The following is a 26,095-nucleotide window of genomic DNA, read 5'->3' as shown; positions in this document are numbered from 1 at the left end:
GTACTGCACATATTTTAAAATAAATAGCCGATTCCCCTAGTAATAACGAGCAGGAATCTAAGGGGGAAAAGTGCCCTCTAAGGGTGAACCCCCGCTTTAAACTCGATGTGTGGTGACTTGTGGTAATTTTGAAACATACATAATCCAATGTGTCACGCTATTTGGAGTTCTTATTGTATTTATCTCTTCTCTAAACTGAGGTAATTCTTTTTACACTGGCTACCTGACTGCAATAATAGTCTAATAGCGGTAGTCAAAGATTGGTTACCAACTGGATACGGTGCCCAGGGTAGGTGTTGTATATTGTAGGATTACCCTATGATTGCCCCTGCTATGGTAACTTGCTGAGGTATTCATACACACCGTCCGATGTTAGTCGACAAAAGCTACAAACCAATCCGCTAATATAACACCTGCATGATATGTAATTTGAGGCATTTTTATGATGCTGATCTTTTCACAATACTTACTGTAAAGGCTCAAATCTGGGCCTGGTCTGTTCACATAAGCAATACCCACTGTAAGATGGTGGTTATAAGACTGTTATGCCTATAGGAGCTCATATAGGAGTGAACTGTTGATTTTACGATATAGAACAACTCTACCCCTGCTGATAAGAATTCACTATAACACTTATTATATATGAAGGGGAAACAGGGCAAAAAAAAATAAGAACTCAATTATCAAGGAGAGTCTTTTTGATATGGACACCCCTCCTCATACAAGTCCTCAGGTACCTGTGGTGGATCCTAAGTTTACTGAACATTTCTCGTCTCATGTGACACCCTCCTCATCACCTCCTCCCTTAAGTTCTACTACATCTTCAGCTTTATTTTCATCTGTAGTAAGGGAGGGTATAATACCTATAATGGCTGATCACGGGATTCCTATGGTTTCTCCCTCACATGACCCTATACAAGTAACTGCTAACGTTGAAACTGCTCCAGAAGTTTCTTTCAATGTTGCTGATCTCTATAACAGGATCTCTGAAATGCTGGAAAGGGGTTTAGCTCACACGGCTGAGAAAATTACTAAAGATATTAGGGCAGACTTCCAATGTCTTGGCAACAGGATAGACTCAGTTGAGCATAAATTGGACACTAACGTCTCTAAAACTGAACAACATGATGATCATATCCATTTCCTACAAGAACAACTGGAGGCTGCTCAAGCTAAGATTGACGATTTGGAAAACAGGTCAAGAAGAGAAAACTTCAGGGTTAGGGGTCTTCCTGAGTCCATTATGGACGTTCATTCAGCAATACGAGACATTATGAGAATCCTCCTTCCATCTGTACCTGATATAAAATTGGAAATTGATAGGGCTCATAGATCATTAGGTCCACTGAGAAGAGATGGTTTGCCCAGAGATGTGGTGGTCAAGCCTCATTATTTCTCCACCAAAGAAGACATTATGAAACGGTCCAGACAACAGGAGAATCTTCAATACCAAGGTACTAATATACAAATATTTTCTGACATTTCACCATATACCATTCAGAAAAGAAGAGCAATGAAACCGTTATTGTCTGCCCTCATCAACAAAAACATCAAGTATAAATGGGCTTTCCCCTTCGCCTTAAAATTCAATTATAATGGTAGAAACCATATAATACATAATTTCCAAGAAGGTGAACGACTTCTGTCTGATCTGAAAATTATATCTCTTGATCCTGTCATGGACACTAATCCGCCTCAACTTCCATCTGCCAAGAGGAACACACCTACTAGTCCGACTCAAAATCCTTGGAACAAGGTCAAGTACAGGAAAATTGGAGGGGGCCAAGCACCCTGATATTGAATAGACTTACCCAGGACGTATCTCTTAATCTTTAATTCAGATGAATTTTTATCCTGGATGCTTTTTAAAAAAAAAGAAGATTCCGGGATTACATGTCTAGTTTAATGCCGTTTTTCTTTAGATTATTCTCCTATTGTTTTTGGGTCATCATATGATTCACATGCCTTTTTTCTTAAACTTGTTTTAAGGTGTAATGTTTAATCTGTCGGCAACTGACGACGGTGAGGTATTGAACCTCAACTTACCTCTTGTGTCGACACTTTGTCGACCCAATGGGTAAGAATATAGTCCTTTTCTGGGACTATACAAAAATTTCTTGTTTGAATGAGGGAAGGAGAATCATTCTCTTCCCCCATTCTGGGTCACGAATTGACCTTGCACGATCTAATAGTTTATTGTGCCATATGTTTTTTTATTTTTCTCTTTTTATCTCTCCTTTTCACTTCTTTTTCTTTCTTCTTCATACTCTCTTCGTTTCTTCAGCCTGCCTGCCATTGTTCGTATTTGCGAGACTATTGATGATATCTGTACGGTCCCGCATGTTCATAGATGTAGACAAGACTTATGGCTGGATCGAATGATGTATCTAAACCCCTTAGTGTTGTTACTCACAACACTCAGGGGTTGAATTCTCCTGTTAAGAGGCGCAAAGCCTTTCAAGTATACAAGTCTCTCCGTGTAGATGTGGTTTTCCTTCAAGAAACCCACTTTCCTAAACGATACAACCCTTCCTTTATGCATGCCCACTTTCCATTGTTTTACCTAGCTAAAGCAGAAAACAAAACTAAGGGTGTGGCCATTTTGTTTTCTAGGTATTGTAATTTTAACCTGACTAAAGAATTTGGAGATCCGGAAGGTAGGTTTCTATTGTTACAAGGTACCCTTGATGGCAGACTATACACATTTATCTCTTATTATGCTCCTAACAGAGGTCAGAAAAAGTTTTTCTCACAGATGCTTGATACCCTTCGACCATTTATGGAGGGGATCATTCTTATGGGTGGAGACTCTAACCTAGCTTTCGACACGGGATTGGATAAGTCCAAACCTTCTGTCAAGGGAATCGTCAGACCGACTAAACTTAGTCTACAAGTAGCACGCATTCTACATCAGTCTAGATTAACTGATATCTGGAGGGAGATGAACCCCAAAATTAAGGACTATACTCACTATTCTAACCCTCACCACTCTTATTCGCGTATAGATCATATATTAATCTCTAACCATCACGTCCCAGCTGCCATTAAGTCTCATATAGTTGATGTTTCTTGGTCAGATCACTCGATGGTTCTATTGTCACTGAGGAGAGAGGACACTTCTCCTAAAGTGTCTCATTGGACACTAAATAAGTCTATTTTGAAGGACCCTGTCCTAATGAAGGATATTGAGCGATCTCTTCTAGAATACTTTAAGCATAATGATACAGGAGATGTGTCCCCTGAAACTCTGTGGGCTGCCCACAAGGCTTCTATCAGAGGCAAAATTATACAAGTGGCCGCTGGCCTCAAGAAACAAAGAAACATAGACATAAGGAAGCTGGAAAACAACTATATAGAGCTCCGTAAAAAACATAAATCTGATCCTCTTAACTTTCCTACTCAGGCACTTGATGCAGCTAGATCTGCCCTAAACTTGGTACTTGCCACCAAAGCTGGGGAAGATATGAAATGGACTGGAGCTAATTTCTATAAATTTAAAGATAAAATAGGCCCGATGCTAGCTCATAAACTCTCACCCAGATTTCAATCACGGTCTCTCCCTAAAATAAGGATGATTGATGGTTCTCTTACCCTGAATCCTAGGAAGATAATGGAGGCCTTTCATGATTTTTTTTCTAAGCTTTATGCATCCACTGATGATTCTTCTTCAGAGGGAATGGATGATTTTCTAGACAATTTGAATCTACCTCAATTGACTGAAGTTCATAGAGAAATGATGGAGTCTCCCATATCAGCTGAAGAAGTATTGTTAGTAATTAAAAACCTAAAATTAGATAAAGCCCCGGGCCCTGATGGGTTTTCAAGTGCTTATTATAAAACATATTCGAACATTTTAACACCCTACATGGTTAAATTCTTCAACCACATGACCGGTGGAGTTCCCATAGACAGGCAACTTAATTTAGCTTATATTTCGGTTATCCCAAAGCCAGAAAAAGACCATAGCCTGGTGGAAAACTATAGACCTATATCCCTCATTAACAACGATCTTAAGATACTCACTAAGGTAATGGCCAATAGAATGTCCTCTTTCATTGGCCAGTATGTTAGTAAAGATCAAGTAGGCTTCATCGCTGGAAGGCAAGGTCCTGATCAGGTTAGGAGGGCTGTGGATCTGATCTCCATTTTGAACTCGGGCTGGACTGGTGATACTAATCAAAGGGGAATGCTTCTTTCTATTGATCTACAAAAAGCATTTGACTCAGTATCATGGCCATTCATGTTAGAAGTGATGAAACGTTGGGGGTTTGGCACGAAATTTCTTGGAATCTTATCTGCACTTTACTCTCATCCTAAAGCTAATATACGCTTTCAGGGTATCTTTTTGGAACCTATTGAGATTCATAGGGGTACTAGGCAGGGTTGTCCTCTGTCTCCCCTGGTGTTTGCAATAGTTATGGAATCCTTGGCTATAGCTATTCGTGAGAACACAAACATCAGGGGAGTTAGATGTGCCAAAATGGAGCATAAATGTGCCTTGTTTGCAGATGACCTTTTACTGTTTTTGACCGCTCCAGATACATCCCTACCGGAATTATATTCTCTTTTAGACAAATTTTCTATAGTTTCAGGTCTAACTGTGAATATGGCCAAGTCTAGGGCCCTCAATGTTTCTCTCTCTGAATCCATGGTTTCTCTACTAAAGGAAAATTATGGATTCAAATGGGACACCTCTTATATCAAATACCTAGGTATCTATTTGACTCCCAACATCCAAAACTTGTATTTGGCCAATTATCCACCTATGTATAGAAAACTTGAAAGATTTGAGAGATTGGGGGACTCAGAATATAGGTTGGATTGGTAGAATTAACTCGGTTAAGATGACTCTTCTCCCTAGGCTTTTGTATCTTTTTGGATCATTACCCATACCGATAATTAAAAGTCATCTAAAATCCTTTCAAGGAAAGATTATCAAGTTTATTTGGAACAATAAGGGTCCACGCCTTCCATCTCGCACTCTCTATAACTTGCCTGAACAGGGGGGTCTGGGGGTACCCAACTTATTATGGTACTATCAATCAGCAAGATTGGCACAGTTATCGGAAACTTTTCTTAAACATGAACGCCCTGACTGGTTAGATATAGAAGAGCAGGCGACCCTGAATCTAACGATAGAGGAGTTAATGTGGAGTCCTACCAAGAATAGGCCTTCTATTTTATCTCCGACTCTTTCTCAAACCTTTGTTTTATGGGATTCACTTAAAAACAATCCCTCTCTAATTTCTAAAGGCAGACCTTTATCGAGTATTTTTCTAGACCCACTCTTTGTTTCTAAAATTGAAGTAGATTCGTTCAAATGGTGGCATGACAAAGGGTTGTATCGTATAGGCCGTTTTTTTTCGCGCTCGGGTCCACTTCCTGAACAACACTTCATTGACAAGCTAGGTCTTCCTGTCTCAGAAAAATTAAGATTTTCTCAACTACATGACTATGCACAAAGCCTATGGGATAGTGGCTCGATCTCTGGACTATTGACACCTTATGAAAGTAATTGTGATCAGGGTTTGATCAGGAAGGGGAATATTTCAATCATATATCAATCGCTTGCTAATAACTGCACCAAATTACCTTATATGCTGGCCTGGGAAAGGGAACTTAATAACAATTGGGATTTATCTGACTGGTGTAGTAATTATACTAGATCCATTAAAGGATATGTGAATATATCCCTTGTAGAGGCTAATGTAAAAATTTATACTAGGTGGTATTTAGTTCCCGTTAAACTGGCTTCCATGTATCCGTCAACTTCGCCCCTTTGCTTCAGAGGTTGTCAGGGATTGGGGTCTATGGTACATATATGGTGGGAATGTCCCAAAATACGTGGATACTGGAATAAGGTGTTCAACATAATAAGACGTGTCACAGGCTGTAATTTGCATCAATCCCCCACTATCGCTTTACTTAACGGGATGTTACCCCAAACCTCCAAGGTTACTAGAAAACTCATCCTATACATTCTGACAGGTGCCAGGATCACAATTGCAGCTGCGTGGAAAAAATCTACTGTCTCCATCCGGTATATGAAACAAAAGGTTACATGGATTATGGAACAAGAAAAGAGGGTCTGTTCCATGTTGGATATGTCTACTCTTTTCCATGAAATATGGGAACCGTGGATGAAATTTATGGGAATATCTTTTATCCCATAAAGGCTGTGGTGATATTTATATCCTTAGGACGATGTTGTTCGTTGACAGGCAGGCTGCCATCTCTTTTTACTTTTACTTTCCCCTGATCTTTTTTTTTTCTTTTCATTGATTGTTATTTGATTTGATAATTTTGTTTTTTACACGAGGATAACATCCTTGTTATTTCTCATTCTCAGAGTGTTATGTTTAGAAAAAAAAAAAAGATATATATAAACATTTGTAATAGCCTATGTTTGGGTTATCAAAAGATTCCACCAAATTTTTGGGGATGTTAGGCATGTTAAGGGTTTTGAAAATATATATTTACAGATACTGGTGGGTATTGGTGATAATTATGGGAGGGAGGGAAGGGGGATTGAAAAGTTTGCTTAACCTCTTGGACACAGACTGTTCCCAGTGGGGGTGTCGGGGAGGTCATTGTTATCCAGAAATCCTGTCCTTTATTCGTTCCATGAAATTAGACCCAGTACACACATGGGGTTTTTTATTGTGTGACAACAATAAGCCTAAGGAATTATATAGTTTATGGAAATATCCTTTTATTTATTTAATTATAAATTATTGGTTATACCTAGCTTTTCTTTTTAACTATTACAATCTGTTATAATCTCACCGTATGGTGATAGCATATGATATGGCTGTATATGATAGTCAGTTTCTATGACAAGACCATCTTCTATGTAAAACAATGCATTGGATTTATTATTTACTGTGTATTACTGAATTGTATACTGCTGTTATAGTACAAATGTATGTACTTTTATTGAAAATAAACATAAATTTGAATGAAAAAAAAATAAGCACACCAGAATGTTTAAGATGTTTATGTGGTTATAGTAATATGCCAAACTATTCATTTTAGGTGGATTATGCCTTAAAATAAAAAGTCTAAATAAAATTGCAGGTCACTTTGTTATGTTATATTATGTTGATTTTTTTATTTTACTGGCAATGACAGCCTGAAGTCTGGAACCCAAGGACAAGGACATTACCAAAGACTGTTTCCTCCTTTCTAAAGCTTTGCCAGGCTCTAACTGCAGCCGTCTTTGGTTGTTCTTGGTTTGTGGGCCTTTCTGCCTTTAGTTTTGCCTTCAGCAAGTGAAATGCATGCACTCAAAGGACCAATGACCCAGTGCCACTGGAAGCCATGCATGCCCATGCCATCACACAGCCTCCACCTTGTTTTACAGATGACTGTGTGTGCTGTGGATCATAAGGTGTTCAAAACCGTCTCCACACTTTTTTCTTCCTGTCATTGTGGTAAAGATTAATCTTAGTTTCATCCAGCCAAAGAATGCTTTTCCAGAACTGGTCTGGCTTTAGATGTTCTTTTGGCAAAGTCTATTCAGGCTTTTCAATGGTTTGCACCTTGTGATGAACCCTCTGGATTTGCTCTTGTGAAGTCTGCTCTTGATTGTAATCTTTGACAATGATACGCCCACCTCCTGGAGAGTGTCCTTCACTTGTCGGGATGTGAATGAGTTTTTCATTACCATAGAGAGGATCCTGCGATCATCCACCAATGTCGTCTTCCATGGACATCCAGGCCCTTTTTATGTTGCTGAACTCACCAGTGCATTCTTTCCTCAGAATGTACCAAACTGTTGATTTGGAAACTCCTAATGTTGCTGCTATCTTTCTGATGGGATTTATTTGGCAGATTTCCAATGGACCGTTTCACTTGCATGGACAACTCCTTTGAATGCATGTGTAGATTAACAGCAATAGATAACAAATGCAAATTCCACACTTATACATACTATACAATTTTCCTTCAGATTTGCCAAAACCATATAATATGGAGGTCAAACCCTAAGAGATTCAATTTGTACGAAATCAAGCAGGTCCTTGCACTACATGGTTTTGGTAACTAACAAAAGATGTATAGTGTCTATGGGGTCTTGGTATCGACTCCAGACCTTTTTACCTGCTTAATTGATGAAGAAAAAACGAAGGAGTAGCCCATAACAGGCCATGAAACAGCTTTTGATTCAATTGTCAAATTCCTTTTTTGTTCCCTTGGGGGGAAAAAACAAAAATGGAGCTGTAATTCCTAAACTTTTCCTGATGTACATACCCTCAAATTAAACCTTATAGAGAGGATGCACTTTCAGCCCATACCCATTATAAAACTAATGCTTGAATATTATTTTATATTTTATTTATTTTTTAATAATATTTTCTCATAAAAGCTCTAACATCTGAGTATAAATTCAAAAGTAATTTTCTACAGCCAGAAGGTTTTTTATCATTAGGACAGGGTTCGACAAACCCCGGGCGCCAGGGCGCCATTGCGAATTCTAATGATGCTTCCCGTCTGTTTTCACTGCCATCGCCTTCCCTCTGAAATTAGAACCCACAAACATTATATATATTTTGTATTCTAATACCCTAGAGAATAAAATGGCGTTTTTTTTATATTGTGAAAGATAATGTTACACCGAGTAAATTGATACCCAACAGGTCACGCTTCAAAATTGCGTCCACTTGTGGAAGAGCGACAAACTTTTACCCTTTAAAATCTCCATATGCAACGTTAAAAAAAATTTTTTTACAGGTTGCACATTTTGAGATACAGAGGAGGTCTAGGGCTAGAATTATTGCTCTCGCTCTACCAATTGCAGCGACACATGTGTGGTTTGAACACCGCTTTCATATGCGGGCACTACTCACATATGCGTTCGCTTCTGCGCGTGAGCTCGGCAGGACAGGGTGCGTTGCTGGGCTCCCAACTTTGTCAAGCCATGCATTAGGATAAAACACCTTCTCCCCCAATACTTACCTGAGCCCCATATCGATCCAGTAATGTTGCATGAGACTCTTGGCTGGCCAGGATGCTCTCCTTATTGGCGGAGACAGGCTCAGGTGCCCCCATAGCAAGCTGTTTGCCGTGGGGAGGGCACAGCAGGGAGGAGGGCGGCAGGAGTGCTGGCAAGGGACCCGAGAGGGGGAGGAGGATGGAGCATTATGGCTGCTCTGTGCAAAACTACTGCACAGAGCATGAAAGTACAACTTTTTTTGAGAGAATTTAATATCACAGCCTTCATTGAAATATCTGATAATTCTGTAAGGTATTAATAAATGTATTTAGGCTTGCCCCAGGATGGGCTTAAAATAATCATAAGCTCTGGTGCAACACTAAAGTGCAACTGCTTTGTGGAATGTATCTGTAATCAATCATCTTAAACGCTAGCAGATTTAATCTAAAATTTCTGCAAAAAATATAGTATTTCATATTAATCTCAAAATCAATCAGTAGCAGATTTTAATTACACAATGCAGCAACTGAGCAAACTCATTAATCTTTGTGACCTATAGAAAAGAAAAAAAAAAAAAAAAAAAAAATCGCTGATGCTCAGTTTTCTGGTCTAACTGCACAGAAATAATGTACTTTGGATTGAATTTGATTTCATCTAGAGTGGGAAACAAGATTTTAACTGCTAGGTGTCACAAATCTAATAACGTTCCCAGATATAAATCAAAGTACAATGGGAATATCAATATAAAAAATGCACATCACCCATTTGACGTCTGGCAGCATGCAGAGGCATAGGCTTTTATCTGCCAGACTACTCTGTTTCTGACAGCTCAAGGAATTAGATTGTGTACCAAAACTGGCACAATGTATGCATATCTTATACCTGAGGGTCCGCTGGAGAACCTGTTAAAGTGGATGTAAACCCCAAAAAATGTATTTATTATAAGAGTATAAGATTTCCCATCATCTGTGCCCAGTCTTGCCACAGAGTTAATGCAGCTCTGAGCAATCCTCTTATTGTTCAGTGAAATGAAACGGACTTACAGAGAAAAACCTTAGTCCGTTCCGCCCCCCTTGCTGTGAGTGACATGTTATTTACATATCTCATGCACTAGCGTGGAGACAGGCATTATTTTTTAATTCCCACCCCCTTTCTGAAGTCATATGGTTACTTTTCTGGATTTTGACTGGATGTTAGTGATCATAGCAGAATTTAGTGTGAGGAATACATAGGAAAAAAAATGCATGTTGACAAGGGGAGTGTAGAGGTGGGCGGGGAGTCTGACATCACGACTCCACCCACCAAGCTCCAGACAACAGATCCACCCACAGAAGCTGTAGTTTTTCAGTTCTTATAACAGACAGAGGAGAGACATTTGACAGGTAAGGATACATGCAGGAGGCATCTATATCCTTATAGATCAGCACTATGGCAGTAGTTTAGAAAGGATGAGAGTGGGTTTACATCCACTTTAAGTCACTGTAGTAGTCAGCACTTAAAGCTGTGATCTTCCAAGGCTTGGGGAAGGGAGTTTCCCCTCTGCACACTGGACCACAGGGGGTTGCTTGCTCAGCATGGCCTCATTCATAGATTGCATTAAAAGTACAACTTTAGTTGGAACATCAAAAAAAATTAAACTACTTCAGACCCGGGCGTATGTAAAAAGACGGCTTCAAGGTGGCTCTATAAATCCGGGAGGCCGTCACCGCGATGCCGATGTGCGTGCCTGGCGGCCGCGATGTCCGCCAGGTACCCACGATCGGCATTTTTAGAGCACGGACGTGGAGCTCTGTGTGTAAACACAGAGATTCACGTCCTGTCAGGGAGAGGAGACCGATAGTGTGTTCCTTGTACATAGGGACACAGCATCGGTCACCTCCCCCAGTCAGTCCCCTCCCCCCACAGTAAGAATCACTCCGAGGATCCACATTTAACCCCTTCCTCGCCCCCTAGTGTTAACCCCTTACCTGCCAGTCACATTTATACAGTAATCAGTGCGCTTTTATAGCGCTGTTCGCTGTATTAATGTGAATTGACACAAAAATGTGTCAAAAGTGTCCGCCATAATATCACAGTCCTGACAAAATTCGCCGTATTACTAGTAAAAAAAAAAAATTTAAAAAGTCAGAATTCTATCCCTTATTTTGTAGCCACTATAACTTTTGCGCAAACCAATCACTATAAGCTTATTGCGATTTTTTTTTTTTTTTACACCAAAAATATGTAGAATACATATCGGCCTAAACTGAGAAAATTATTATTATTATTTTTTTTTTTTTAATGGGATATTTATTATAGCGAAAAGTAAATAAAGTGTTTTTTTCTTTTCAAAATGGACGCTCTTTTTTTTTTATAGCGCAAAAAATAAAAACCGCATAGGTGTTTAAATACCAAAAGAAAGCTCTATTTGTGGGGGGGGGGGGGGAAAGGACGTCAATTTTGTTTGGGAGGCACGTCGCACGACTGCGCAATTTTAATTTAAAGCGACGCAGTGCTGAAAGCTGAAATTTCGCCTGGGCAGGAAGGGGGTATATGTGCCCAGCAAGTGGTTAAGTTTATAAACCAACAATAAAAACACTAAAGCAGTGCATTTAACAACCACTTCAATACCGCCAAACATACTTATACGGCCTCATATTGGAGGTGGTTAAACCAGGGCTTGACAAATTTGCTTAGAATCGAAGAGGCAGCTAAAAAAGTTAGGAGCCAGGTTTTTTTTACACAACAATGGTTAGCTTTATTTTCAATGTAAAAATGATCTTAAATTTACACAGAAAGAAGACTAGAACCAAACATATCTATATATAATAAATATATATAAATATATATATATATAATAAATATATATATATATAAAAATATATATATATATATATATATATATATATATATATATATATATATATATATATAAAAATATATATATATATATATATATATATATATATATATATAAAAATATATATATATATATATATATATATATATATATATATATATATATATATATATATAAAAATATATATATATATATATATATATATATATATATATATATATATAAAAATATATATATATAAAAATATATATATATATATTTATTATATATATATATATATATATATATATATATATATATTCATTCCAGTACAGACCAAAAGTTTGGACACACCTTCTCATTCAAAGAGTTTTCTTTATTTCATGACTATGAAAATTGTAGATTCACACTGAAGGCATCAAAACTATGAAGTAACACATGTGGAATTATACATAACAAAAAAGTGTGAAACAACTGAAAATATATTTCATATTCTAGGTTCTTCAAAGTAGCCACCTTTTGCTTTGATTACTGCTTTGCACACTCTTGGCATTCTCTTGATGAACTTCAAGAGGTAGCACCCCATCACTCTCCTCCTTGGTCAAATAGCCCTTACATAGCCTGGAGGTGCGTTTGGGGTCATTGTCCTGTTGAAAAATAAATGATGGTCCAACTAAACGCAAACCGGATGGAATAGCATGCCGCTGCAAGATGCTGTGGTAGCCATGCTGGTTCAGTATGCCTTCAATTTTGAATAAATCCCCAACAGTGTCACCAGCAAAGCACCCCCACACCATCACACCTCCTCCTCCATGCTTCACAGTGGGAACCAGGCATGTAGAGTCCATCCATTCACCTTTTCTGCATCGCACAAAGACATGGGGGTTGGAACCAAAGATCTCAAGTTTGGACTCATCAGACCAAAGCACAGATTTCCACTGGTCCAATGTCCATTCCTTGTGTTCTTTAGCCCAAACAAGTCTCTTCTGCTTGTTGCCTTTCTTTAGCAGTGGTTTCCTAGCAGATATTCTACCATGAAGGCCTGATTCACACAGTCTCCTCTTAACAGTTCTAGAGATGTGTCTGCTGCAAAAGAACCTAGAATATGAAATATATTTTCAGTTTCACACTTTTTTGTTATGTATAATTCCACATGTGTTCATTCATAGTTTTGATGCCTTCAGTGTGTCATGTATTAATGAAAATAAAGAAAAAAAAAATATTTGAATGAGAAGTGTCCAAACTTTTGGTCTGTACTGTGTGTGTGTAGTGAGAGAATATATATATATATATATATATATATTATATATATATATATATATATATATATATATATATATATATATATATATATATATAGTGTGTGTGTGTGTGTGTGTGTGTGTGTGTGTGTGTGTGTGTGTGTGTGTGTGTGTGTGTGTGTGTGTGTGTGTAATAAAAGTGATTACAAAAAAAAAAAAAAAAGCTGTGAAAAACAGGCAGGGGAAGCTCCATTAGCATCGCTGGTTGTTGTCTTGTCATACCAACGGCCACCACAAGAGGGCACCAGATTCCAGAAGGAAGCATAGGACTGCAGAAGGCTGCAAAGCAGCGGCCTCAATTACCAGCCGGCGTGTCCCGACGCAATCGCGGGGGGGGGGGGGCATTGTAGCTGCGCACAGAGACAGGATACCCCAGCTGTGCCGCCCCAGGTCTCTAATTCTAGTTACAAATGCGACCTGGCGCCCGGGGTTTGTCGAGCCCTGAGTTAAACACAAATCATGGTAGAGGCTACAACCATAAACCTGGTATCTTTTTTACATAAGGCGATTCTTTTTAGTAAAAGTAATCAAGTGGATATACAGCTGGTGAATCACTTACAGGCAGCAGAATGATTGGGGAGCCTGGGAATGCTCAGACCAATGTCATCCAGTGCAGTGCACATAGAGGAAGATTGTTCCTCCCTCTGTGAGATCATAAATAAGCAACAAGGATTTTGTCACTTCCGGTTTTGCTTTGATTGATGACAAGCAGTTACCAGCTTGTGAAGCAGCAGATCAAACAGATCTTTGTTTGATCTGCTGCTTTGGAGGGCACAAGAGAAGACCAGTCATGACCCATACTATCACAAGGGATGCGGTTCATTCCCTGTGGACAGCAATAATGTCGATATAAAAAAAAAAAACAACAACATCACCCGTTCCGTTCCCCCCCCCCCCCCCCAAGCAAAGGTGGGTAGGTACATTAGTCCCACACACATATGTAAATGGTGATCGCACCACACATGTGAGGCATCACAACAAACATCAGAGAGAGGGCAATAATTCTCAAGTCAAAACGCTAAATGTTGCTTATTGATAATTTATTTTACCGTAGTTTGATGCTGATCCATGGGTGTGAGATATTTTAAAGCAAGACATGTCTGATCCATTTACTCAGCGTAACAATCTTATATTTTACCCAAAAAATTGGGCATTATATTGTGCGCACTGAAAATAAATAAAATACGCACCACCCCTTCGCAATGCATTGAAAACGTAGCAAGAACACATCAATAACGCAACTGTTACGTTTTTGACTCAGGCACACGACCTTGCATTACTTTTTCAGGATTTCAGCACAATTTCACTGCCATAGACTAGAATGTAAGTTGTGCTGCAAATCATACCCGTGTCTACAGTATAATAGCACTACTTGAGCCAGAAAAGTTAAATATTAACCCTTTGCTAGTTAAACATTTGTTCATAACCTGTTCCTCTCCCTTTAACAAGAACAGCTCCTCCCCTCCCGAACCTCCACATACAGCTACATTTCACATGGCCAGCAGTCAGTGGTGTCTGAGAAAGAGGACAGCAGCACTGGTTCCCAAAAGAAAGTGGCGAGATGAAGATTTTATTTTAATAAAAGAATTGGGGGAATATTTTGTTTATAGCGCAAAAAATAAAAGCTGCAGAGGTGATCAAATACCACCAAAAGAAAGCTATTTGTGGGGGGGGGGGGGGGGAGAGACGCCAAACGAGTCTGGGTACAACATCGCACAACCGCGCAATTGTCCGTTAAAAAAATAAAATAAAATAATCAGTGCCAAATAGTAAAAAGTGCTCTGGTCAGGAAGGGTGTAAAATCTTCCGGGGCGGAAGTGGTTAATGGGGAACCAATTAGCTTGGTTTGTGAAAGGTCAGCTCTATATGATTCTTCAAATGCAGACTACAAAGACCACAGAAAAACTAATGCAGCATGGCTTGAAGTTGCCACAGAAACTCTTTCACGCACCCCTTTTTTGATTGGTCAGGGCCAAGTAGCAGTACATTAAAGGTACAAAAATGTTTTCCTACCTTAGTGCAGTCCTCCTTCACTTACCTCATCCTTCCATTTTGCTTTTAAATGTCCTTATTTCTTCTGAGAAATCCTCACTTCCTGTTCTTCTCTCTGTAAGGCTCCATTCACCATTGCTTTTTTTTTTTATGCATTTTGCAGAAATGCAGGGAAATGTTTTAACATGTTTCCTATGGAACATGTTCACATCAATGCTTTTTTGTGCCTCTGCGTTTTTGGAAAGGGTCAGGGATTTTTTTCCTGCAAAAAGCAGTGTTTTGCATGTAAGAGAATTCAATGGATCCGCATCTAAAACGCAAGTACCGCGATTTTGCCACGATTTGCGTTTTTTTTTTTTTGTTTAACCTGTTTATGGCTGGTCGTTAAAGGAAATGTAAAAAAAAAAAATTAATTTGCTGGCTAAAAAAAAAAAAGGAAATCCCGGCAAAAACGCACGTCAAAAAACGCAACAAGAACACTCAAAAACAACATGCATAGGTGTGAATTGAGCCGAACTCCACACAGTAATGTGAGGCTTTCTCCCTGGTGTGGAGTGTTGTGCTCGCCCCCTCCCTTGAACTACAGGAGAGTCACAAAGCTCTCTACAATGCAGATAGAGAAAGGAGCTGTGTGTTAGTGGGCATCCTGACTCTCCTGTAGTCCAAAGCAAAAATCAAAAGGATGAGATAAGTGAAGGAGGACTGCGCTAAGGTAAAGGAAGCCATTTTGAAAAAAAAAAAAATTGTACCTTTACAACCCCTTTAAGGGCCAGATCACACCATAGAAACGCAACCCGGATGCATTCCAGTTGCTTTTATTGAATGCGCATTTTTGACGCATTTTTGATGCGTTCCAGTATTTTTGGTACATTTTTAACCACTTAAGGACCGGACCAATATGCTGCTAAATGACCCAAGGGGTTTTTACAATTCGGCACTGTGTCGCTTTAACAGACAATTGCGCGGTCGTGCGACGTGGCTCCCAAACAAAATTTGCGTCCTTTTTTCCCCACAAATAGAGCTTTCTTTTGGTGGTATTTGATCATCTCTACGGTTTTTATTTTTTGCGCTATAAACAAAAATAGAGCGACAATTTTGAAAAAAATGCAATATTTTTTACTTTTTGCTATAATAAATATCCCCCAAAAACATATATAAAAAACATTTTTTTTCCTCAGTTTAGGCCGATACGTATTCTTCTACCTATTTTTGGTAAAAAAAAAAATTGCAATAAGCGTTTATTGATTGGTTTGCGCGAAATTTATAGCGTTTACAAAATAGGGGATAGTTTTATTATTATTTTTTTTACTACTAATGGCGGTGATCAGCGATTTTTTTCGTGACTGCGACATTATGGCGGACACTTCGGACAATTTTGACACATTTTTGGGATCATTGTCATTTTCACAGCAAAAAATGCATTTAAATTGCATTGTTTATTGTGAAAATGACAGTTGCAGTTTGGGAGTTAACCACGGGGGGCGCTGTAGGAGTTAGGGTTCACCTAGTGTGTATTTACAACTGTAGGGGGGTGTGGCTGTAGGACTGATGTCATCGATCGAGTCTCCCTTATAAAAAGGATCACTCGATCGATGCGGCTTCCCCGTGCTTCACTGTGGCAGCGTGTTTACATACGGCTCTCCCCGTTCTTCAGCTCCGGGGAGCGATCGCGACGAAATCTCACTGAAGTTGTATCAATCTGGTTGAAGTCAGGCCCTATATCGTACCACTTTAAATCGTACCGTGTGACTACAGGGTAAAATTTGCATTTAAAAAAAACGCTTCACAAATATCACGTGACAATAAAAAAATTGCAACACCTACCATTTTATTTTCCATGGTCTCTGCTTAAAAGAGAGAGAAAAAAAAAAAAAGCAGCTGATTTTTCACTGTATAACAGAAGTTTCAGGATAGGCCTGGGGATTAAGAGGTTAAACCATAACCAACGAAAAGCTATAAAAAGTAACATTTGTTTTTAAATTTTCTCTTTTAAGAGTTAATGCCTTCATTCGGACTCCTTTTCTGACCCTCAAAAAAAAAAAAAACTATGGACATTTAGTGATGAAAAGGAATTACTATGCTGGACAACTTCAGAGTGAAGGCAAGTAATCCAACCAAACCAGTTTTATTTTTTTTTAAACCTGTGTGGAGCCACCTGTTATAAAGAGAGGGAGGGCATTATGGTGTCCTTACATACTCCCTGTCCTAGGGTGACAGCGCTACTCAGCGTATAGCTGCCAACAGTCCCGATTTTACTGGGACATTCACGGTATTGACCCATGTCCCGGTCTTAACATGGAGGAAAAAACAACACACAGGAAATTGGCTTTGTCCCATTATATCATCAGCGCAGGCGCTAGAGGATCCGGGGCAGGCACTGGTGACTGTCTCCGCCGCCATTTTACAGAAAACCAGCTCTCGTGGGGACGCAAGAGGCAGATTCCGGATGGCAATGTGAGCAGCTGTCAATAGAAACGGAGATACCGCCAACCAGTGGCGTCACTAGGATTGGTGTCACCTGGTGCTGTAAAACATGGCGTCACCCCTCCTATCTAGGCTGCCCAACACCCTGCATGTAGCGTATGGTCACACCCCAAACCAGCTCCTATAAATGATAGTGTAGGGTGGTAAAGAGTGGTACAGGGCAGGTTGGGACTCTATGCAGTGACAGTGTGCTGTGCAGTAATTTATAGCCTCATGCCTGCAGATGAAGAGCCGGACGAGGCTGCTGTGTTCTAGCCTCTATCTTCAGCTGCGGAATCAGCCAGTGTAAAGATGCCTGTGGGAGGAGTGGAGGAGGCTGCCACACCCCCAGCTCCACCCATCAACTCCGGCTGCCTCAGATATTGGAGATCCCAGAGTGACAGCTTAACCTGAAGGGGGGGTGTTAAAGGCAGCCTCCCCAGCACAGCGATGCAGGCTGCCCTCCCGACACCTCCATAGCAACGACACTGCCGCCAACCCCCCGCCCTCCGCTGCCGGGCCATGACCTATTGTAGGCAAGGCCGCGGTATTGGTGGCAGCTCCAATTCTATTGGCAGCCGCTTTCATTGCCACCCAGGCTCCGCCTCTTGTTTCTTCCCTTCTGCCTCCACAAGAGCTGGTCTGCTCTAAATGGCATGAAGACCAAATCACTGATACAGCAGCAATCTGGTGGCAAGATGCATCTGGTGGCAGACGACGGCGCCAAGTGACACACTCAGGGCTCCCACTGATTCTGCATTATAGAGAGTTGAACCGTTTCATTTTACAATGTAATTCAATAATGCGTTTTAATAATCCTGACACCATAACCATGGTGCCGTGATGATTAAAGCACCAACACCAGGTGTTTGGAGTATCTTTATCTGCCGAGTGTTAAACTTTCTGGAATACACATATTGCTATTGCAGTCTCTCTAAGTTTAGACCAGGCCCATCTGTTCCCCAATTATAATAAGACAAAAAAGGGTCCCTATAAATTTCTTGAGAATGTTGCCATGTCAGTGCAGTTTGCACATGGGACATGGTGTGTTAATGGCAGGATTACCAGGATAAAATAATGAGGCCTCCACATCCAAGGACTGGTAAGCGGCAATACTAACAAGGTGTTCTAGGGTTCAGATATGCTTTAAGAGCCTTGTCTGCCCCCCCCCCCCCCACACACACTATTTTATAAGTCAGGGAGATTTCACTTTGCTTCCAGCCCAAGAGAGACGCATCATTTTCTGTACCAAAAACAGGGTCACCGGGACAAAGAGGAGGAAACTACCTGGAGGAGACCCAGGCAGCAATAAAACCCTTGCAGGGAATTGAACCCTTCCATATTCTCAACAAAAAATGGCTTCATATGCACTGTAAATATACGTTTTAAAGGCAAGCAGCAGAACCTGAATGTGTCTTGCTGAGAGTCTCTTGCAATGCCTGTACAGTAGAGCTTAGAGAGTGCAAATAGCACCACAATGGTCCAATCAGGACTGTAAGCCAACCATTTTATTTAGTGACAGGAGCTTTGACTAGCGTTCAGAGAGCTTTAACAAAACGTGTCCGGAGCCATGTTTTTTAAGCAAGTGTAAACTAACCGTTAATGTGAGTTGAAGCCGAAGCAAGTAATGAGCCCATACAGTCCTGTTTACACATTGTGTTTGCTTCAAAAAATATACCCCATGTCACTTTAGTTGTGCTTCAAAGCCTCTATAGAACTCCATGACAAAGCTTGCCAAATGCTCGCTTGAAGCGCCTGCAGCTTTTGAGAGGCTTTAATACAGCTTTGCTTTGGAGAAATTGCAGGTATGAGATAGACACACACAGGGAATCTGTCAAGCTTCAACAAAGCTTCATTGAAGCACCATAAAAGCATGTTGAAGTGGTAGGCACTTTAATGTGTGTTGAAGCCAAAGCAAGTGTAAATGAGCCCTAAATAAATCTGTAAGGGCTCATTTACACTTGCATTGCCTTTAAAACACATTTAAGGACTAGTTTACACTTGTTTCAAAACATGTCTTTGGTAAAGCTCTCTTAACCCAGTCAAAGCTCCCGTCACTAAAAAAAAAAAAATGGTAAGCTTACAGTCAGATTTACACCTGCTTTTGTTTGGTGCTTCAGACAAGCTTTGCCATAGACTTCTATGGAGGCTTGAAGATGCTCTAAAGCTACATGGGGTATCATTTTTGAAGCAAAAGCAGGTGTAAATAGGACTGGAAGCCAACCATTTTATTTAGTGACAGGAGCTTTGACTAACATTCTGAGAGCTTTAACAAAGCCTGTCCGAAGCCTTGCTGAAACTGTGTAAATGAGCCCTTAACTTCTTGAGACCTGGGCCATTGTAATTTGACAGCCACAAGGTGGCTCTACAATGCCGGGAGGATGTCTATTGATGTCCTTGGCTCCTCCCGGCCACTGGGGTGCGTGCGTTCCCACTGCGTCACTCAGTAGCCGATGCGCGTGCCGGCCGGGATGTCCGCCGGGTACCCGCGATTGGCCGTTACAGAGCCAGGGACGTGGGTCTCTGTGCGTAAACACAGAGATTCACGTCCTGTCAGGGAGAGGAGACCGATGGTGTGTCCCTTGTACATAGGGACACACCATCGGTCACCTCCCCCCACAGTAAGAATCACCTAGCAGGGAACACATTTAACCCCTTAATCGCCCCTAGTGTTAACCCTTTCCCTGCCAGTCACATTTATACAGTAATAAGTGCATATTTATAGCACTGTCCTGTCCGCTGTATAAATGTGAATGGTCCAAAAACAGTGTCAAAAGTGTCCGCTGTAATATCGCAGTCCTGACAAAAAAAAAAATACTAGTAAAACAAATGTATTCTATCCCCTATTTTGTAGGAGCTACAACTTTTGCACCATCCAATCACTATACACTTATTGCGATTTTTTACCAAAAATATGTAGAAGAATACGTATCGGCCTAAACTGAGGAAAAAAAGAAATTGGGTATTATACCAAAAATTTATTTTTTTCAAAATTGTTGCTCTTTTTTTTTTTATTTATAGCGCATAAATTAAAAACTGCAGGGGTGATCAAATACCACCAAAAGAAAGCTCTATTTGTGGGGGGGGGCGGGGGGGATTTCAATTTTGTTTGGGAGCCACGTCTCACGACCGCGCAATTGACATTCAGCGGTGCTTTAAAGGGTCACGCTTTGAAGCGATATGGGGTATCATTTTTTAAGCAAAGCAAACGCAAGGTGTAAACAGGACTGTAAGCTAACCGATTTTATTTAGTGGCAGGTGCTTTGACTGGCATTCAGACAGCTTCAACAAAAAGTGTCCGAAACCAGGTCCCCTCTCCCCTGTGTGGTAGAGCTGATTATATATATATATATATATATATATATATATATATATATATATATATATATATATATATATATATATATATATATATATATATATATATATATATATATCTCAGCACTATATAACCAGAAATACAAATCTTTTCATGCGGTAAACCAGGTATGATATATGCCTGTCAACTGTGCATTTAGCGGTTTGCTTAGAGTTCAGTTTTAACTAACGATGGGCAAAACGTACCGATGCAGCCCCTGTTCAGCTGACCAATTTTTGGCATGGCGCCTATCAAAAATTCAGTCATATGACGTTGAGTAGGAAGGTGGCAGACCGGGCCAACCACTGAGTGAATTTCAGCGAGTTCATCAAGAACGAGCTTAAAATCGCTCTGTATATAGCCAGCTGTATGCCCAGGTGTACTGCTTCGCACTGACCCGAGGATCTCCTCTTTCCTGCTGCTGGCACCACTCTGGAGACCACTAGCTGGGATAAGAGGTGGAGTGCAGTTGGTATCACTCCTAGGGGTGCAACGGAACGTCACCGATCCGAACGGGTCACCCTGTTCGGATCGGCACACCACGCGATCCGCCGAGCGCTCCGGAGCCTCGGCCGTAGGAAAGTCCCTGGCTTAGGCCTAGCTCCGGAGCGGCGGCCACCTTGCTCCACCCCCGTGTGCTTGTCAGAGCACAGCGTGACACGCCTCCCCGCCTCAGCGCGCTCACTACAGACCCGGAACTGCCTGCAGACATGTGGAGACAGCATCGGTGAGCTCTGCACCTGCAGGTAGGAGCTACACCATCACCTGGGGAGCATGTCTGTACACCAGAGTGGAGGGGGGTGACGCCAGGGTAATGATAGTGATTAGGTGGGTGTAACAAGATTTGGCTCATTTTTTTTTTTGCTGATCCGAAAACGATCCGATCCGTGACTCCTGATCCAAGGATCGATCCGTGATTTTTTTGATCCGTTGCACCCCTAATCACTCCACATGGGACATTGGCTTATGCAGCTCTTGCTCCCTACATTACAAGTAGTCCCTCTGAATTTCACTCTGATGCTCTGGGATGGCGTGTCAGCAAGCTCAGACCACGATCTATCAGTCACCTGGCTGTGATCTACTGGCAGATCACAATCTACGGGTTGCTCGCCCATGATTTAGAAAGATACGCATTTTATTTCACGTCTAAGGTATACAACTAGGGTTGTCCCGATACCGATACTAGTATTGGTATCGGGACCGATACCGAGTATTTGCATGAGTACTTGTACTCGCGCAAATGCTCCCGATGCCTGGCCGAATACTTTTTTTTGTATTTATCAACATGTTATATGAAAATTCTTTGAGTTTTTTACTACTGCGTGACAAGCAAATAAAACATTTTTATTCATTTTTACTCATTTTTATTCTTTTATAATGTCTTGAGTTAGAGTTCTTCATAATTCTAAAGAAAATATCCTTAGTCTGTATTGTGGTTTGAAAACTGTCACATGACATTTAAAAAAAGTATCGGTATTCGGTTTCGGCGAGTACATGAAAAAAAGTATCGGTACTTGTACTCGGTCCTAAAAAAGTGGTACCGGGACAACCCTATTTGAGGTCCCGTCAAAAAAAATTAGAAGCCAGCAGCTACAAATACTTTTAATAAATAGACACTTACCTGTCCAGCGCGTCCACGATGGCAGCAGCAGAAGACAAGCAATCGCTCGTCTCTCTGCTGCCCCCGCCGCCATCCTTGGTGAGGGAATCAGGAAGTGAAGCCTTGCAGCTTCACTGCCTGGTTCCCTACTGCGCATGCGCGAGTAGCACGGCGCTTTCCCAGTGGTCCCTGCTGTCTCCTGGGACCTGTGCGTTTCTCAGAAGGCAGCGAGGAAGGAGGGGGGCACGGTTTTTATGTGGAGTGACTCCCGTGGGAGTCTCTCTCCAGAAGTGGGTGAAAATACCTGTATTATGCGGGTATCTGCACCCCTCCCCCTGAAAGGTGCCAAATATGACACCGGAGGGGGGAGGGGGTTCCGAAAAGCCGAGGTTTCATTTTCATCGAAATGGCTGGGGTCACAACTGATCACCACAGCAACTACAGATCAGGCAGAGGCTAAGATGGAAGATTCCTTGGCTGTAAAGGAGAAGGGTTACTTCCACTTTAACGTTGATAAATTCGGTGAACAAATGGCAAAACATGAGCAAGCAACTGTAAAATGATGTATATCCAACCTTTTCAAAATAAAGTAATAACAGCCTTAGGACAGGGAAGGTGTGGACTCAATGAAACTATAAAAAGGTAACAACATCCAGGTAAGGAGAAATTACAATTATATTTACTTCAATTAAGAATTTACAGCAACATCACCGTCTGCACTTCATGTCTCAGTGTGACGTCACTGCATTACCAAACACCTTACCAAGAAGGGAGGAGACGGCTGACTGAAATCTAATCCCACCCACCGAAGACATCTCTCCCCCCTTATTGGCCTACTCAGAACGTCTGCAAAGCAAGTCACGCGTCTATTGGTCACATCAACAAGCAGCTCACATTCTATAGGCCACAGCGTTCTGTAATAGGTTTACCATTCAGGTTTGACCAACTTCCCATTGCCTCAAGTGGACCAGACAAGTGGCTTGGAAGGGAAGGATTGCTGTGAATAGCGCAGAATAGTATGGCGAACTCACCAACGCGCTGCCCCACCGGTGTGGCAAAAGGGTTTCCCAACAAGAACTCCATGGTGCACTACGACTGTGGTCACTACTTCACACCAAGCGCTGCTCCAACTCTCCAGCCAAGTCACATGACACACAGCTTCCACCCGGGCACGCCCACCTCACCTTGCGTCACTCACGGAACAAACTTGCATTACACGCCCCCACAGGAAACACGTGCTGGTCATAGGACACGCTCAAAGAGCTGGGAAGGAGGCGGGGTTAGGCGGCTAATGCGGTTCATAGATGTGTTGTCATGGGGCTCTTATTATTTAGTGACTTCATTCTGATTGCAGATTTCACTGTATTCTCATATACACCAGAACAGCCATAAAGCAGTGTGGATTACAGGGAGCTGTGTGTGTGTGAGAGGAGGTACAGACAAGTGTTTTATCTTCTCACTGCAATCAATGGAAATCTGACTTCTGAGGAAAGAGACACTAAAGTAGAGTGGATGACACAGAGGGGCGTATTTACTAAAGGCAAATCCAACTAACAAGTGCACTTGGAAGTGCAATCGCTGTAGATCTGAGGGGGACATGCAAGGAAAATAAAAAAGCATTTTTGCTTGTTGATTAACCACTTAATACCCGCACGCCGTCATATGACGTCCGAAACGGGGACCTGTTATCCCGGGTGGACGTCATATGACGTCCTGGGCTTTGCGGGGGGATATCTCAATGATGCCTGCACCCAGAGGCATCATTGAGATATCATTTTTTAGCGGTGGCGATCCTGCGCACCGTAAGAACAATCATAGCGGCGCTTCCCCCGCTAGATCGTTCTTACAGGCGGCGGGAGGGGACATCCCCCTCCCGCCGCCATCCGGTGCTTCTCCGGGCTCTCCCGTGCCATCGGGGGCCCGGAGAGATGATCGCCGTCCGCCGGATGTTTGCCATAGAGATGACTGGTGACCAGATGGTCACCAGTCATCTCTATGACCGTCGGAGGCCCGGGCGCAATGTGATGACGTCACGCCCGGGTCCCCGTAAGTAAACAAACCGCAATTGCGGCTAGTTTGAATGAGATCTGTGAATTTTTTTTCACGATCTCATTCTTTCCAGCCTGGAGGAGAGATGTGGGGTATTATTGACCCCGCATCTCTCCTTAAAGAGGACCTGTCACACACATTTCCTATTACAAGGGATGTTTACATTCCTTGTAATAGGAATAAAAGCGATAGAAAAAAAAAGTGTAAAAAATAAAGAAATAAGTAAAATAAATAATAATAATAAAAAAATTAAAATGCCCCTGTCCCCGGTAGCTCGCGCTCAGAAGCGTACGCACACGTAAGTCCCGCCCACGTATGTAAACGTCATTCAAAACACACATGTGAGGTGTCGCCGCGTGCGTTAGAGCGTGTGCAACAATTCTAGCACTAGACCTCCTCTGTAACTCTAAACTGGTAACCTGTAAAAATTTTAAAGTGTCGCCTATGGAGATTTTTAAGTAACGAAGTTTGGCGCCATTCCATGAGTGTACGCAATTTTAAAGCATGACATGTTAGGTATCTATTTACTCGGCGTAACCTCATATTTCATATTTTACCAAAAAATTGGGCTAACGTTACTGTTTTGTTATTTTTTAATTTATGAAACCATTTTTTTACAAAAAAAGCTGTTTGAAAAATTATTGCGCAAATACGGTGCAATATAAAAAGTTGCAATGACCGCCATTTTATTCCCTAGGGTGTCTGCTAAAAAAACATATATAATGTTTGGGGGTTCTGAGTAATTTTCTAGCAAAAGAATGATGATTTGTACATGTAGGAGAGAAGTGCCAGAATAGGCCCGGGAAGGAGGTGGGTTTTAAAGCCCGGTATTGAAGTGGTTAAATGATAAAATCAGCAGAGCTTCCCCTCATATCAGATCTAAAGCGACTGCACTTGTAGTGCAAAGTGGATTTGCCTTTAGTAAATCACCCCCAAAGAAAGCAAATGATGTTGATTTGCTTTTGCTGACATTGGCGATGGATTTCAAAAACAACCGAGACAAGGATGTCCTGAATCCGAGGAGTTCCAAAAACGAAGATTTGTAGAAAGTTACAGACCTGATGGGCGCTTTGAGGCATAAAAAAGCGTAAAATCACAACATTTTTGTCCCTGTTGTGCGTACAGCCAGCCAAAAAAAAGTGTAAGGCTGTATACGGCCGTACGTTGGTATATGCCAATGATTTTGTGCATCAACATAAACATGCTCATGTGCATATGATGGAGTTCCCAAATGCACAATTTCCTCAGAACAGATGGGGAACATATTGATTGAATGGAAGTTGGCTTATCCAAGCTTTCTGCAAGTAAAATGCCAGGAATTGTGTATTAACCGCTTACAGACTGGGGGCCAGATTCAGATAGGAGATACGACGGCGTATCTCCTGATACGCCGTCGTATCTCTAAGGTCGGCTGGTCGTATCTATGCGACTGATTCATAGAATCACTTACGCATAGATATCCCTAAGATCCGACAGGTGTAACTGTTACACCGTCGGATCTTAGGCTGCAATTCCAGGCCGGCCGCTAGGTGGCGCTTTCGTATCTTTTACGTGTCGAATATGCAAATGAGGAGTTACACCG

At 41.3% G+C, this 26,095-nt stretch overlaps 1 protein-coding gene across 1 annotated transcript in view; it reads right to left on the bottom strand.

The window, feature by feature from the left end:
• Positions 1–23,692, bottom strand: part of TOM1 (target of myb1 membrane trafficking protein) — a 235,946-nt gene extending 212,254 nt beyond the window's left edge. Inside the window, exon 1 of the mRNA XM_040359559.1 lies at positions 23,496–23,692. Within this exon, the coding sequence (XP_040215493.1) occupies positions 23,496–23,547 (52 nt within the window). The 5' untranslated portion in view covers positions 23,548–23,692. The remainder of the gene's footprint in view (positions 1–23,495) is intronic.
• Between the last annotated feature and the right edge of the window lie 2,403 nt (positions 23,693–26,095).

The sequence above is a fragment of the Rana temporaria genome, chromosome 7 (genome assembly GCF_905171775.1).
Source record: "Rana temporaria chromosome 7, aRanTem1.1, whole genome shotgun sequence".
Classification (NCBI taxonomy): domain Eukaryota; kingdom Metazoa; phylum Chordata; class Amphibia; order Anura; family Ranidae; genus Rana; species Rana temporaria.
This window is presented reverse-complemented; position numbering and strand designations above follow the sequence as displayed.